At 38.2% G+C, this 16,658-nt stretch overlaps 1 protein-coding gene across 17 annotated transcripts in view; it reads right to left on the bottom strand.

Moving 5' to 3' along the window:
* phf14 (PHD finger protein 14) overlaps positions 1 to 16,658 on the bottom strand; it is a 160,011-nt gene that overhangs the window by 67,339 nt on the left and 76,014 nt on the right. For 4 of the 17 annotated variants that reach the window (XR_012394576.1, XM_073930831.1, XM_005159688.6 and 1 more), the window contains 3 exons: positions 15,782 to 15,932; positions 5,535 to 5,591; positions 5,215 to 5,336 (listed from right to left, as the gene is read on the bottom strand). Coding sequence is in view for 15 of the 17 variants with exons in the window: in XM_073930831.1 (XP_073786932.1) it covers positions 5,215 to 5,336; positions 5,535 to 5,591; positions 15,782 to 15,932 (330 nt within the window). In the remaining 2 variants the exon portion in view is untranslated. Of the gene's footprint in view, positions 1 to 1,792; positions 2,972 to 5,214; positions 5,337 to 5,534; positions 5,592 to 15,769; positions 15,933 to 16,658 lie in introns of those variants that run through there. The other 13 variants (XR_012394575.1, XM_073930829.1, NM_001423773.1 and 10 more) reach the window with 5 other exon arrangements.

Raw genomic sequence — 16,658 nt, 5'->3', positions numbered from 1 at the left:
ACACACACACACACACACACACACACACACACACACACACACACACACACACACACACACACACACACACACACACACACACACACACACACACACACACACACACACACACACACACACACACACACACACACCCATACACACACACTATATGCTGTGAGCTATAAGACAGCTGTAGAGGAGATTGAGATAAAGCTCTGGCTCAAGATACAGCAGGGTGAGAGGTGAAAGGCCAGCTAAAGTCATCCCGAGACGGAGAAATGTGTAAATCCCAGGAAAGGAAGTGTTGTGTCTGGTCCAGTGCGAGTAAGCAGTTTGAGAGGGCATGAGGGATGAAGCTCTTCCCGATGGCATGAAGGTACACATGCCGTCAGAGAAGGAACTTTTGGCCTGCCCGCTTCCCTGCTGTGGAATTAGATAGCTGGACTATCAATAGTCAGAGATGCAAGGGGATAGGGAGGAGTGTTTGGAAAGGGAGTGCTTTTCAGCGTGTTAGGATTTCTTTTAAACATAAAACAGGATGACTGTCAAAGCAGATGCAAGGCTAAATATCAACACAGCCTACATTCACAGCTAATTACTGTCACGTCAAGAGTTCTAGCATTCTGTGAGTCTATTACAGAGAGAATCTCCTGTTAAGAGCATCTGCAAAGCATATTTCACCGCAAATTCATAAGGAAAGAAATATGAAAATGAAAAATAATTAACTAATGAAAAAAAAAAAAAACTATTGATGATGATAATAATAATAATAATAATAATACATATAGCAGTGCTTCCACAGGTTTGAAATATACTTGGGGTGGCAGTCAGATTAAAAGACACCATTTACCGACAGCAGATAAATGGTCAACTTCATGCGACAAACAAAAAAAGATGTTTTTTCAACTATATTTTTAAATTATTATGACACTGTTATACACCTTTTCTTTTCAATGGGTTAAAGTTATTAAAAAAAGGCTGTTGAAATAAAAGAAATCCACTATTTCTCTTACTTTTATGCTATTTATGAGCCATGTGCACTTACAGACAGGTAAAGGCTGCTCTATCTCTCTCAAAATTTGCTTTATAGGCATGACATTACAGTATTGACATAGCATTTTATATAAGTATAAAGTATGTACTATATTAACATAATTAAATTAATAAAATATACAGCAAATGAGAAATAAATAACAGAAAAAAAATTATAAAAATAAACATTATTGCTAAAAATTATTACTAGAATAAAAAGTGTGGATTAATTAAGTAATATTGATTAGCCATTTCTAATGGTGTACAAATATTTAGCAGAACAGTATATTTTGTTCTCTCCGAGTGTATTGTAACGTTTATCTGAGTCAGCTGCAAAAAGGTAATGCAAAAATGCATACAAATAACAACAGCTTTAGAAAGCGAAAGTAAAACACAAATTTTAGGAGATTCAGAAACTACAGTCGGATGCATTGTGGCACGTCTGTGGGTCTACAGAGCACGTGACTGTCAGTGGGAGTGTTGACAGTTCTCAAGCCCACAGAACCAGCAGTAAGAAATGTGCAGAGCGAGAGAAGATTTTCCACTGGTTAATCAATCATGAATGCTTGGATTTCTTGGACGGATAAAAAAAAAAAAAGGATGACAATAATAGTGTTATTCATGTGTCACCACCAAACATCGGCCCGCCCAAGTAAAGTATATATATGGGAAGCACTGTATAAAGTCAAGCCCGAAATTATTTATAAACCTGTAAGTTTTGGGCTTGACTGTATATAGATATTATTTTGGAACATTGATCCTTTTAATAGTCACTTCATTAACATTAAAGCCATCATTTTAATGTAAAAAAATATATGTACTTAAATCATACATGATAAAAATCATACATGATAAAACAACGTAAGTAAAACTATTGCACTTCATACTGTATTACAGTAATGAATAATTAAATGAGACAAAAAATAATGATAAAAAAATCCTATAAAAATATAAAATAATAAAAAATGTTACAAAATTATGTTTAGAAACATTACAATAATGTCTATTGGGACAGGAAATGTGCTGAACTGACAGGGCAATTATAAGACTATAAAACAAAAATAAATTCATTGTACTTATTACATGACTAATATTCAAACAAATTATCTTTTGTGGTGAAGTTCGCTCAGTTTTGTTTTTGAGAGTATTGCTCTATCGCTGATATGATACTAAAGAAACAACTATACCTTTACATACGATTATTACCATATTAAGCTCTATTGCACGACCACAACTAGTAAAAAAATTCCAATACTTCAATACAACGATTCTACCGATTCTTATTTCTACCATCTAATTACTTTGCACCATATAATGTACACAGCACAAGCAAAACATGAAACAGAGTCATGAAACAAAAGCATTCACAATAAAAAGCAAGACAGAAGACACATGTAGCTTTCAGAAGCACATACAGAATGATCTGTGTGCTGATGCAGAGCCAATGTGAAAGCAAGAGAGAAAGTCCAGGAGGCCCGAAGAAGGCCAGATGCTTGCAAAATTGGTGGAACGACCCAGAATCTGCTTTCATCCACAGTTAAAAAGCCCAAAACCAGCGTCAATGTTCATGTATTCCACAAAGAACGGCCCTATGGGTGAGTTAGTGCTTGAAAAACTGGCTAACTGAGTATTCTGTCCGCATAAAGTCCATATAAAGTCCTTTTATAGTGTCCAGTGAGGGTTGATCATCCCCCACCCAGTGCAAAACGAATCGTTTATTTATTTTAGTCCACATACGAGAGTCTTTTCACTCTTTCCGAAAAAAAAATTCGCCGGATCGTCGGTTAACCATAATCGAGTCCATGGCACGGAAGGTGGCAGTCGGGGGCGGACCATCTGTGACTCCTCCACCGACCCCAACGCCGCTCTTCAAGCCAGTTAATTTGCCTCTCTCTCTCCCTGTCTGTCTCTCATCTGTCCTTTTTTAGGGGAGGAGGTGCTGCCCGGCTCTCACAACCTGTTCAATGCAAAGATAGAAAGAGTCAGGCCAACACACCTCACACCACAGCTGAGGTCAAACCACAGCGAGCCCGAATGAGATGCTTTTTGCATGATGGTACAAAATAACGAACAAAATCTTAATTCACGATGTGAGAACGTTTATTTGACGATAATGATGGATGACAGACTGTTTGTTTTTGATGCAAGCAATGAGACACGTACAAGTCGGATACAGCTGACTCAAAGTAGTAGTTATTACTACAGATGTGTAATAATCAAACATCGCAAAGTCTTCACAGTTTAAATGAAATATAACTGAAGATACAATGGTTATTCAGTCGGTAGCAGGGAGTGGTTCATATTAAAAACACAGTTTGCAGCAGGTTTATTAGTATGGAAGCTTGTTTCTGTTGCTGAATAACAAAGAAAGGAAGCAAACCTTGACTTTAATCACACAATTCTAATAATCTGGACTTTTCTTCTCAGAAGTTGAACTTTGAAACTTACAAACTCACTTTTGCAAGTTTGCGTCACAATTAAAAAAAAGTATGATTTTATATTACAATTGTAAGAAATAAAGACAAAAAAGGCTATTAACTTGGAATTGTGAGAAAAGAAGTTGTAATTGTAACACAAAAGTTAGTAATACAGGACACAGAAATACTAGATTAAAGCTAAGAATCGAAGCAAGATACAGTTTCTGCAGGGAAAAAAAATCTCTTAAGTACTAGACTGCACGGATCTAATATACTGATACACATTCAGCTTCTACCCAGCTGTTGTGTTTACGTTAATTTCTAAAAACATTACTAACTGTGTTTAAGTAAACACACTACACAATGGGCATTCTGACATTTTTGTGTGTCTATTTGGCCAATGAAGCAAAGTGAGTTGCGAAAGAGAGCTAATTTCGCAACCGCATGCATAATGTAATTGTAATTTGTGCATTTACATATACAACGGTACACCCAAAGCGCTTCACAATCATGAGGGTGACCTCTCCACACCACCACCAGTGTGCAGCATCCACTTGGATGATGCGACGGCAGCCACAGGACAACAGCACCAGTGCGCTCACCACACATCAGCTATAGGGAGAGTGGTGAAACAGCCAATTCGGTGTATAGGGATGATTGGGAGGCCATCATGGGAAAGGATTAATGGAGGGAATTTGGCCATGACCAATTTTACTAAAAGAGTCATGGGAATTTTAATAACTACATAGAGTTAGGACCTTGGTTTAATCTCTTATCCAAAAGACGGAGCTCAGTGACAGAATGGTGTCCCCTTCACTATACTGGGGCATTAGGACACAGACAAATCGCAGGTTGAGCGCTCCCTGCTGGCCTCACTAACACTACTTACAACAGAAACCTAGTTTTCCTATGTGATATTCCATCCAGGTACTGACCTAGCTTATCCCTGCTTAGCTTCAGTGAGTTACCGGTCTTGGGCAGCAGGGTGATATGGCTGCGGCAAGCTACGGTGTGAGCGCATAGCATTAGTCAGTCAGAACAGAATATATTTGCGTTATCTTATGATGACTAATTGCGGTTAACTCCTTTAGTTTCTTTATCAATCTCAGTCACACTACATTAAGTGTATATAGTTACCTACTCTGACAAACAATTTAGCAAAGTCTCTAATGATATATCATCGACATAATATATTTCGTCATACCAGTCACTTCTAGAACCCTGCACGTCCCCTACTCTGCATTGTAAAGTACTTGCAGCCTGACAGTCCTTTCACCAATTACCCAAAAACATCTTAAGTCATATCGCGGCGGGGCGGAAATTGGTGACTGTTTGTCACTTCTATTATGTGAACGTCAATTAAAAGTCTCTTAGTCATGTTTGCGTATATTTTAACCAAAACATAACAAGGTTACGGCACTGAAGAGCATGACGAGGAGGTGCTAAAGTAAAGCAGGATAATTGATCTGGATCTGACGCTTACGTTAAAATAATCCCGTTCGGAGGAACCACAACCTCATACCGAGGGCCAAGTGGTGACAGTAAATCAGACAGCTCATTACTGCCAAACCAAGTGAGCAAATACATGTGGCAGCCAAATAGAGAGGGCCCCGTGGAGCCGGCTCGACCTCCCACTCACACATGCATGGCAGAGTCCTTATAATGAAGCCTGAACTTTAATCACGAAGTGAATATAACCCTCCTCCCCTTCCCCCCACTAGATCAAACACGCTCTCGCGCGCGCAGATGCTTCAGAGACATGCGACGCGCGAGCTTTACCCACCTCACTAGGTTTTCATTGTCGCCCGGGCCCTTGCAGGTGGTGCACTCGGTCCGCGTGTCATCGGCTTTGGGCTTTTTCTGCAGAGTCGACTGCCTCTGTCTACGCTCCCTCGGCAGTGGTTCCTATGGAAACGCAAGCTATTAGAGACGACCGGCGTGTGTGTGTGTGTTTTGAATGGAGCTGGTGAGTGGAGAGGGCTGAGATTGCTGTGCAAACACACACAAGCTGTCTTCCTTCATAACGCTCTCTAAATATTACGAGGTAGATGAGGGAGATAGACAGTCTTAAAGCAGTGCGGGGGTGAGAAAGGGAAAGCTCACCTCCATCTTCTCTTCCTCACAGATGGACATCCTCTTCCTCTTCTGGCCTCTGGTTCTCTGGACAAACAAAGGGAAATTACATTTGGTTATCAACATTGTATAATATTTTAAAAGCAGAGTTTGAAAAGCAGATTACTCTATTTAAAATTCATATAATTAAGCAAAAGAGGAATTCATTAAGAGATGTCTTTGAATAAGTTTTAAATAAATACTTTAAAGGGATTATCGCTTAAAAAACTAGATACAAAGAGAGAGAGAGAGGTAATGAAAAATCATGAAGTTCTGAAATACAAATAAAAAAATCATGGCAAGTCATATATATATATATATATATATTTTTTTACAATTTAATAACTCAATCTAAACTTTTTCAAGTTCTGTACTACAAAGAAAAAAGCATTGCAAGTCACAATACATTTTTTTAACCATTTAACAACTCAAATTTATCATTCTCAAGCTCAAATGTATTGTACTAATATTGTTGGAAAGTGTTGAAATTAAAATGGGGTGTTTTAGAATAGGTTTAAAGTGATAGTTCACACAAAAATTTAAATGTACACAATATTTTAGTGGTTCTCAACCACCAGGCCGTGGACCGGTACTTGTCCATAGATCAATTGTACCCAGGGTGCACAAGAAATCCTAATTTAATTAAATTTTATTTATTATAGAATCAGAACAATCTTTTATTTTGAAAAATGCTTTATTTTGAAAAATGATCATATTCTCTCGCTTATATCTCTATCACTTTAGCGCCAAAATTTAATGCACAAGCAGCAAAATCAATAAGAAACAGACATGTGTGTAAAGTTTCTTCGCTAAGGGGAAAGGCCCAATGAAGGACCCACGGACTACCAAGGAATACATCCACAACCCCTTTGTCAACAAATCAGGTGAATCCACCATGTCTGTTCAAGAATCTGCTGGAGATCGCAAATGATGACGACCTTTTAGGGGCCGTTTGCATATCGCGTCTTTACTAGAGTTTCCACAAGTTTGTTATTTCCAATGGAGGTGTGTGGCTTGTGAGCGCAAGCTGTGTGAAGGCTCGCCTTCCAGGCGGACACTGTTAAATGAATACCGCGAGTCACGTGACAAGAACTTTGTATAGAATATGCACATTTCGGTAGACAAATTATCTCAGACAAACACTGCAGTGCTTTGTAATTTTCTCCATAAATAAAACTTGTATCAGAGTGACAGCAATGTTTAGTCAGCTCTTCATCCTCTGAGAAAATGGTTTATGGTCACCTAGCAACCAACGAAACCCTACCCAATCCACAGTAAAATTGTCAAAAATTAAAAATACTTATTCTGAAGAACATTACAAACCAGCAACCATTGACTTCCATAGTAGGAAAACAAATACTAGGGAAGAGTATGGTTATAGGTCTCCAACAAAACGGAAAAAAAAAAAAAAACCTCAGAGGTTTGTGACGAGTGAAAGGTGAGTAAATTATTTTAAATTCATAAATGGGGACTTTAAATCAAATGTGGCCCAATACAATCAGAAATAGGTTTGCCCAGTTAATCAAAACAAAAAGTAATTCCTATTATCAAACCTTACTTCACAAATTTAATTGCAATTTAATTGAATTACATAGTTTGCTGAGCAGCACGTTTCGAAGTTAAACTTTATTGTGTTTCATTAATATTACAGATACCGTCACAGTAATTACTCATGCTGCTTTTTGCCAACAGTGCACTAAGAAGCTACACCTAAATTTGGATGCAGGTAATGATGTTGAAATAATTGCATAAGCCGAAATAACGAATTACATGTTTTCCTGGATCCATAACCAAAAAGAAGTAAAAACTATTGAAGTAAAATGAGAATTGAAAAGACGCTCAGTTGGATTGTAATGTGATGTTGTTGAAGCCATGTGGCAGTAAGCTGAACAGAACAAAGTTTCATGCTCTCCATGAGCAAACAGCTCACGCAGAGCAGCTGGTGACTTGCAGCTCACTGTAGCTGCTACAGATGTCAAACAGTGGTGCTCTTCTCTAATCCAAATCTCTCATTCAGTCCGGCTCCCCCTTGTGTGGCAAAGAGGGATTCAATCCCTTTGTTTAGAGCCCAGACCGGTGCCCCTCTCCATCCAGATATCAAGTCATTCTGCAATTGGGTCAACGATGGGTGTTAAATTGGATTTTTGTGTGTGCCATGAACCAAGATCGAGTATCCAACTCTCCTGTGACACTTTTTGCAATGGCGTTTTTGCTTGTCTACCATCAGCGGATCAGCCCTTCATCTCCATCAGTGGCTGATAGACGCAGGAATAACAACAGTGGCGCTGCACGAGTCAAATCAAACATCTCCACCTTAATGCGAACGGGCATACGAGTGTGCCAAGCTGGGGCTTTTTAAAAAAGAAAGAAAAAAAAAAACGACAACATATTTAAACAGATTGTGAAAACAATTCCATCTGTCGCCTTTGGCTTGCCACCACACAGCAGATGGAACACTTATCATTATAAATGCTAACTGCTTCCACACTGCCAATTGGCACTTAAATGCCTCTGCCACTTCTCCCTCGATGGTGGCACCAAACAAAGGCACTCATTTATTTCATTATTCCTTCATTACGGCAGACTCGATTAAGGTAATCTATTAAAGGCTAGATCGGTTGTCCTCTGCGTCAAGAAGCTCTATGTGATGGTAAAGTTCTGTACATGTAGGGTAGAATCTTGAGAAGAGGACAGCCAAGGGAGGGGAAAAAAAACTTTTAATTTAGCACCTTGCGATGTAAAAAAAAAACTTAAATAAATAAAAAAAAAATAAAATGCACACAAAACACTTTGAATCGATTTCCACAAGATTGGAGAAACTAGTGGTGCATTCAAAGACACTGTAATAAAGAGTAGCAAGCAGCTTAAAATACAGGAAAAATCCATACGCAAGATACAATTCAAAAAGGTTTTTCATCAGTTAAATAAAGAGAAAGAGTTAAGAAAATAAAATAAAGTTAAACATTAAAATTTTAATGAACGTATGAATTAATAAAATAACAGAAAATTCATAAATCGATATAGTTTTTTTTCTTTTTTCACAAAACAAATTAGTTTACAAAGTAGTGGTGTTTTACACTCAGTGCTTCTTTTTGTGGGTTAAATAAAGGGATAGTTCACCCAAAAAAACCTCACCCTCAAGTGATTTCTATTTGTAAGAGTCTCTTATTGTTTTTATCTCACTCACCGACCACTTTAATAAGTACACTTTACTAGTACGGGCGTGGACCCCCATGCTGCAGATTTGTCCGATTTTTTTTGTGAATTTCCCGTTCCACATCCCAAAGGGGCTTTATTGGATTGAAATATGGTGATTGTGGAGGCCATTTGAGTACAGTGAACTCATTGTCATGTTCAAGAAACCAGTCTGAGATGATTCGAGCTTTATGGCATGACACGTCATGGTCAGCAACAATACTCAGGTAGGCTGTAGCATTGACACGATGCTACTAATGGGCCCAAAGTGTGCCAAGAAAACCCCCACACCATTACACCACCAGCCTGAACCGCTGATACAAGGCAGGATAGATCCATGCTTTCACGTTGTTGAAACCAAATTCTGTCCCCACTATTCGAATGTCACAGCAGAAATTGAGACTCATCAGACCAGGCAACGTTTTTCCAATCTTCTATTGTCCAATTTTGCTGACTCTGTGTGAATTATAGCCTCAGTTTCCTGTTTTTAGCTCACAGGAGTGGCACCCATCTGCCTTAATGTTGGACATGTTGTGTGTTCAGAGATGCTCTTCTGCATTCCTCGGTTGTAAAGAGTGGTTATTTGAGTTACTGTTGCCTTTTTATCAGCTGGAACCAGTCTGGCCATTCTCCTCTGACCTCTGGCACCAACAAGGAATTTGCGCTCACAGAACTTCCACTGGTATTTTCTCTTTTTCTGACGATTCTCTATAAACTCCAGAGATGGTTGTGCGTGAAAATCCCAGTAAATCAGCAGTTTCTGAAACTCAGATCAGCCCATCTGGCACCAACAACCATGCTATGTTCAAAGTCACTTAAATCACCTTTCTTCCCCATTCTGATGCTCAGGTTAAACTGCAGCAGATCGTCTTGACCATGTCTACATGCCTAAATGCATTGAGTTGCTGCCATGTGATTGGCCAATTAGAAATTTGCGTTAACGAGCAGTTGGACAGCCTTCAGCAATTCCACATACTCTCTAATGAGGCAAATATATGGACAGTTTTTTTTCACATTTTATTGTCCGCCAGAGGCAAAAACAAAACTGGCTCCAAATAAAAGTAAACCTCTCCTTCACAATATGAGGTATAAGTCAGATCGATATAACAAGTAGTAAGTTATGAGAAATAGCAGAACTTGCTTTAGCAAACTCCACTAATTATAGCAAGATTTCCAAAGCCCTCGGTCTCTCGAATGATGCATAAAAGCTTTTCAAGCCCAATAAAGAGTCTCAACAAAATCTCAGTGTGCGTCAGTCATGAGAGCCATTTCAGTTTTGCGGGAGGGCTGGTGTTCAGTGGTCGAAGGAAAAGTACTGTACATTAGCAAAGCTGAACACCACTGACTTCTGAATGGCAGGGGGTCGATTAGCTGGCCGTGATAAATCAGAACACAGCTTTACAAGGGCTTGCCACCGCCACACCGGCTGGTTAAGGGCATTAAAAATGCAAAGCAGGGCTCCTTTCAGCCGCTGCCACACTCTGGAGTGCAAGTGAAGATAAATTCTGCAATGAAGCATCTTTCTTTGGTGGAGTTTAGAGAAGAGAGAGAAAAATAAAAGCCTTTTAATCCAGCCGCTCAAGCCTTCGCCTCACTTCTGGGCAAGCGTCACAGAGACTAAAGGCAAAACACATTAACCCTGCCTGGCATTCACAAGCACACACTCACACATAAACACAGCAAACAAAAACAACGTCCGGAAGTCATTCCTTCTTCCTTCATCTGAGCTATTTCGAAATGCGTCAGCCAGAGCAAGTGGCTGCAGCTCTGTAAAAATTGGGCTTTATTTTTCTAATTCGGTTTTTAAAAAAAAAAAACGAGCAGAGAGAGGTTTATTGACTAAGCTTTAAAACAAAAGGTTGAAAAAGACTAAATGAAGGAGCGCTGGAGAGCTTGTCGTTTCTCCGATGGGTATCTTTTGTCTTCCTTAAGGGTGCCAGGCTGCCGGAGCGCTATCGCGTGATCAGAGAATGCTGGACAGTGATAAGTGGAAGCTACGGAGAGCCAGAAAGACAAGCCCTATCTCAAGTCTGAGAAATCTCACACACACACACACACGCACGTACGCACGCACGCGCACACACACACACACACACACAACACTTTAATATGGCATTCTGCTTCTAAAGCTAAAGAAAGCCTGATCATTCAATAGACTATTAAATGAATGCTCTGTTGCAAATTATAGTAAGCTGCCTACAAAGACAGGATTTTAAGCCAACATAAGTGAACAAAAAATATGACACACTTGACAGTTTTAATAACTCATCTCTCATAAGTTATTTTATCTTTTCTGTGACAGTAAATAATATTTTACTAGCTATTTTCAACGCAAAAGTAATTTTATTACATAACTTGTGTTACTTGTAATGCGACATCGCCCATCACACTGCCCATCACAAAGTTCAAAGTGCAGGGCGCAAAAGCATTAAGGACGTGTCCTCATCCACTTTTACTATTTAAAGGACAGAAAAATCCACTTTACGCCGTGGAGCATGGTCTTACAGGGTTGAGCTTATTCTCTTAATGAGTTATAGGTGTTTTGAGAATAAACCAATCAGAGTCTCATCTCCCATTCCCTTTAAGAGTCAGTTGCGTCGCACCATAGCACATTTGCTATTTACATGGCGGACTTTGTAAGTGCAAAAACTGAGCACTTCCCCAGCGAGAAAACAGTTAAAAGGACCATCTGCGGCACGAGAATGAGCCTCCTTATTCTTTACTGTCTCTTTCACTCTCGTGGATAAGGAAACATGTTGTACGCACAGACATCCATTAGCCTACATAATTAATTTTGTTTGTTATGCTCAAAGATTTGTTTTAAAACTATTTCTAAATTCAGTTCTAATTTCCAGCAAATGAATAAATGAACAATAACACACATTTTTATTTGTGTATAAATACACAAATACACACCTGTCCAAACCCTGACAGGTTAACAAATCTAAGCTTGTTTTAATAAAACAAAAATTAATATTCATATAATAAATAATACTGCTAATAATAATAACATTACACACATCATCATGAATAAACTGAAAGACCCCTGAGATGAAGAAGGCATGGAGGCAGTGTTTTTATATTTATGTAGGCTAGGAAATAAGATTTTTTGTAATTTTTTAATCCTTTAATTATTTTTCATTTGTAAAGATATTTACGTATTGCAGTACATCCTGTGTGTATTAAGCAATGTTTAAGCAAGGTGCACAACTAACGTGCTCTGCGCTGGACATTAGACCTGGTCAAAAAAATCTAGTCATTAGCTGGTCTATTGAACAGTCTATTCTAGTTCCTCAAAATAGCAATGCACCGGCAATGCGCCGGCAATGCGCCGGCAATGCGCCTCAACAAACCTTTTTTAGACCAGAACGCCTATGCACGCACATATGAGCACAAATGCATTTGCTATTTAAACAGCGTGGTGCAAAGCGTCAAAATGACTCTGGGGTTGAGCTGAAACTGAGTCGCACCTTGCACTGCATTGCGCTGGGTGTATGATAAGGCCCTAAAAGTTTGAATCATAAATCTGACTGCTTGTATTTAATGACAAATTTATACATACAAGTTAAAAAACATCCTTCACACTCATAATGCATTAGACTATGCTACATATTATTAAATATGGTAGTTTAGCAGTGAGTGATATTGTTTAGGAAGCACCCCACGGTAGTTATCCCTGCCATAAAATCTCAAAATCTTTGCAAAACGACAACAATCATTGAATAACTACTGTCTTTGATATTTAGTTGTAGATAAGCAATATGCTAATGTCAAACTGAAATGTAATCAATTTTAATTTGTTGTAATATTTATGAATCACAAATAAGGCTGGACAATATATCCTTTGAGCATCAATATCACAATGTACGTATCTGCAATAGTCACATCGCAGGATTAAATAAAGATATTATTGTTCAAATATATAATTGTTTATACAATGATGACCACGTTATTTTACATTTGAATGTTCAATTTCTATATCTGACTCCCCATAAAACCATAGTGCTGTTTATGCTACTTTAATCTTTGCACTGTCATATTTATTTATGCTTGCATTTTATATTTTATGCAGATGCACTGCATAGAAAAAGACTTGATCACCCCAGTCGATCCATGAATAAGATCTTCCAAATAGAGCGATTCAAATCATCAGCTGAAATTGTGTTTATATCACAATATATATCACAGCAAAACAAAACATCACAATGTCAGATTTTTCCAATTTTATGCAGCCCAAGTCACAAATCAGCCTCTTTTGAGGTTACTTTGAAAGGCAGTTACCTTAAGCAACTAATTAAGTTTGGAAACGATTCTAAATGCAAATGTTCAAAATATGCTGGAAATGCTAGGAAACAGCTCCAGTGGCATTTTTACTGATGCCTTAATTGTGTCTGTATCAGTTTCAAGGTGACTGTATAAAACAATTAAAGATGATAGAGTGTTTAGGTTGTTTAAGTTAACAGCCAGGCTAGCTGTTGTGACCTTCACCGATAACCTCAAGAGACTAAAGAACAGATCAATTAGTTAATTCACACGAGGAGCAAAGAATCAATTTTAATTCAATGAATGACTGTTTCACCTAAGACAAGAGTGTGAGTTTAACAACCGATCAGAGGGAGCTAGACGAAGCTTAAATTGGACTAGCACAAAGAGTCCCTTAAGCCAAGTAATTCACATTTTCCAGAAACATTTTACAGGGGATTTGTGGGTCTATCTCAGAATTGGGCCATGTTTTCACTGACTTGAGAAGCTAATGAAGACATAGTCCTGCGTAGACAGATTTTCAGACTGACAGAAAAAGGTCTGGAATCCATCGCAGCTTCGCCAAGGAAATCCCAAGAGAGAATCTAACCAACGTAAAAAAGTAACTACTCACTATTTGTTTTGGTAGAGTAAAATTTAGGATGGTGGCGTGCAACCAAGTCAATGCCCTGAACTTCAAATACTTTTAAAAATCCATTAATCCGTTGATTCTGTCTCAGTTGTAAACATTATGACTTTCTTGTTTAATGGAGGGGTTGTGTATCAAAACCTGGTGTTGATCAGTAAGTATCGGACCAAATAAAACATCACACAAAATGTCATATTTTATTGAAATTCGTTCTGTAATCCATTTTAAACAAGTACCATTTTTAAGGTATTGGTTAGAAAACAATGTCATAAAAATTCAAGCATACCCAAACCTAGTCACAAAGGATTGTCTTAGGTGAATCGTAAAATATGGTATGTGTGTCCCAAAGTTTAAAAGACTTCAACCAATAAACTGACGATTTATGCATGAGACGTTCATCCAACAGTCTATGGCCATGATGTCTGAGGATTAGACTGGCAAAATTCATTATACAGGGTTCCCACTCTAAGCCAAATATTAAATTCCCTGACTTTTCTCTAATTTTCAATTACTAAAAAGTTGAATTCCCCTGATCTATAATAGAAATAAAGACCAATGTGTAATTCACCTCAGATTTTGCATCTGAGTCTATGTAAATTTACATTTTGTTTTTCTTTGGTCTACTTTTTAACATCCTGTCTTTGAGGCAGACATATTTCTTACCAACACTCTAAAAAAAAAACGCTGGATCATAATATCTTAATGTTGAGTCAAATATGGAAAACCCATTGTGGTAATCTTTTACATTAAATTAAATTTTAGTAATTTAATTAAGTAAAATGACCTGAAATAATTATTATGCTGACATATTAATTAACCTTAATTAACAGTACAGTACATTGACTGCAAATAACTTAAAGAGACATATTACGCAGCCTTTGTAGACGATTTTGCAAAAAAGAAAAGAAAAGAAATCTCTAATGGTGGACGGCTGCTTCTCACTCAGGGTTGTCGATGCTAATGAAGGAGAGATTGTCACTAGTGGCTGCGTCTTTCACCATCAACTGCGTTAAACCCCCGTATAAAGGTGATTTTTGCATAATACTTGCTCTTTAAGTGACCGCCAGTTGATGAGCATGAAGAGAATAAAATGGAGCAGGAAAACAGCCTAACCATACTAACAGGCATGATAAAAATATGGTATAAAAATAAATGATTTTTCATGACTTGAAAAAAATATATAAAAACGTCCTGGCTATCAATGTCTGGAATAAACCTTTTAAGATCCCATGATATTCCAGAATTTCCATGACCCATCCTTCTGTCTTAATGCACCAGACATTTTGTTAGATTTTATATATTTGTTTACATAACTACTATTTTAATTTATAACGCTTCATTTTTGCATTGCTATTTAATATCCCTTGTTTAAATACACTAATAATAATAACAGCAGCTACTCTAATTATTTTCTTTGATCTCTATTTATTACCTGTGGATACTTATCCCAAGACCTGTGAAGAGAGATAATGCCAACCATAGAGGACTTCTAAAGGTATCCATAATCTTGGACCAGGCCGTATCCTGATCAGATGCTGTGGCGGTCATGGAGGAGTGGAGAACACGAATTCCTGAAACACCCCAGTGAAAGACGAGTAGCCGCATTGATGGTGTGGGCCAGCCTGAACACCCACCGGTGAACTACTCACACCTGCAGCTTATCCACCATGCAGGTCCAGTGTTCTCCAGCCTCTGCAGAGACTCAGCTTTGCATAAGAAGTTTGGCCAGAGGAGAAATGGTTGTGGCCAACTGAGCCTAATTTTTCTAAAGGTTTTTTTTTCTTCCACTTTCGTCGATTGGTAAAGTTTGTTTTTTGCCACTATTGCCACTGGCTTGCGCGGTTTGAGATTTGTGGAGCTGCGCACCGATGGATTTGCCATTCAGCAGTGAAAATTAAACCACACTGAACTAAACTAAAATGAACTCCAACTCTGAAAAATAGACTGACGCAGTTTCAATTTACTAGAACTTCTATGTTAAGCTGCTTTGGCACAATCAACATTGCAACAGCGATATAGAAATAAAGAAGAATTAAAATTGATGTTTATGATGTAAGTCATCTTAGAAAAACCCCTTCACAGCCTCACTGCACTAAAGTATGTCATTTGATCAGCCAAGTCATGATATGCTCATACTCACAGTCCCTCTTACTTGAGGCTTCTTGGGCTCCGGGCTCATTTCTTGAGGGATGAATTTGATTGGTCCCTTGATCTGCCTCCTGGACCTTTTGGTTCCATCTGGTAGTGTCTCCATGGCGATGTCAGCCTCGTCACTGCTGGCCTGGTCGCACTCAGAGCACTGCCTGGAAAAGATGAGCGATGAAAGAGTCAGGTATTCTCTTTTGCTTTTCATTCGACCTTATTGATTTCTCAATATGGAGAACGCTTTGAGATGAGAGAGAGGCTTTCAAGGTCCATGTCAGTGTTTTTTTTTCCTTTTCTCCTCAGGAAGCAGATGTGTCTTATTCATCAAAACACAAGGGTTGTTAAATATCCCTCAAAAACAATATATAAAATTGAAGTATAGCTGAATTCTTTAGAGCGAGCAAAAGCTTTTTGATTATACAGTATTACTGTCTCAGGGGCAGGCAGTTGCCAGTAATTAGGTACGACTTGGCCCCCCCACACAATTTTATCTTTCAAATGCTTTCTAATTTCCATCCTGCAGTGCGGAACCACATCACGCTTTCTTATTCATGGATTAAATGAATTACTCGAATCAGCAGCGAAAGCATTGGGCTCAGCTTGACAAATAAACAAAACACAGAAACGCTCACGCACGCAACTGTGGAGCTCCACATCAATTTTCAAAGTGACATTTTGAGTAACCTCACGAAAGTGAACACGGAGGGACATTATGAAGCACTACAAGTGGATTACCACATCATTTATTTTAATATAGACGTTTTTTTTTACAAATAAAAGGGCTGTCATAGCCTAACATGTTAACTTATTGTTTACTTGCAACAAAAAATGTGATAAGATCCTCTGAAATCTATAATGATCCCTTTTTGTATATAAATTAGGGG

Source organism: Danio rerio, chromosome 19 (genome assembly GCF_049306965.1).
Source record: "Danio rerio strain Tuebingen ecotype United States chromosome 19, GRCz12tu, whole genome shotgun sequence".
Lineage (NCBI taxonomy): Eukaryota > Metazoa > Chordata > Actinopteri > Cypriniformes > Danionidae > Danio > Danio rerio.
The sequence above is the reverse complement of the archived record's forward strand: the minus strand, read 5'-3'. Positions and strand labels throughout refer to the sequence as shown.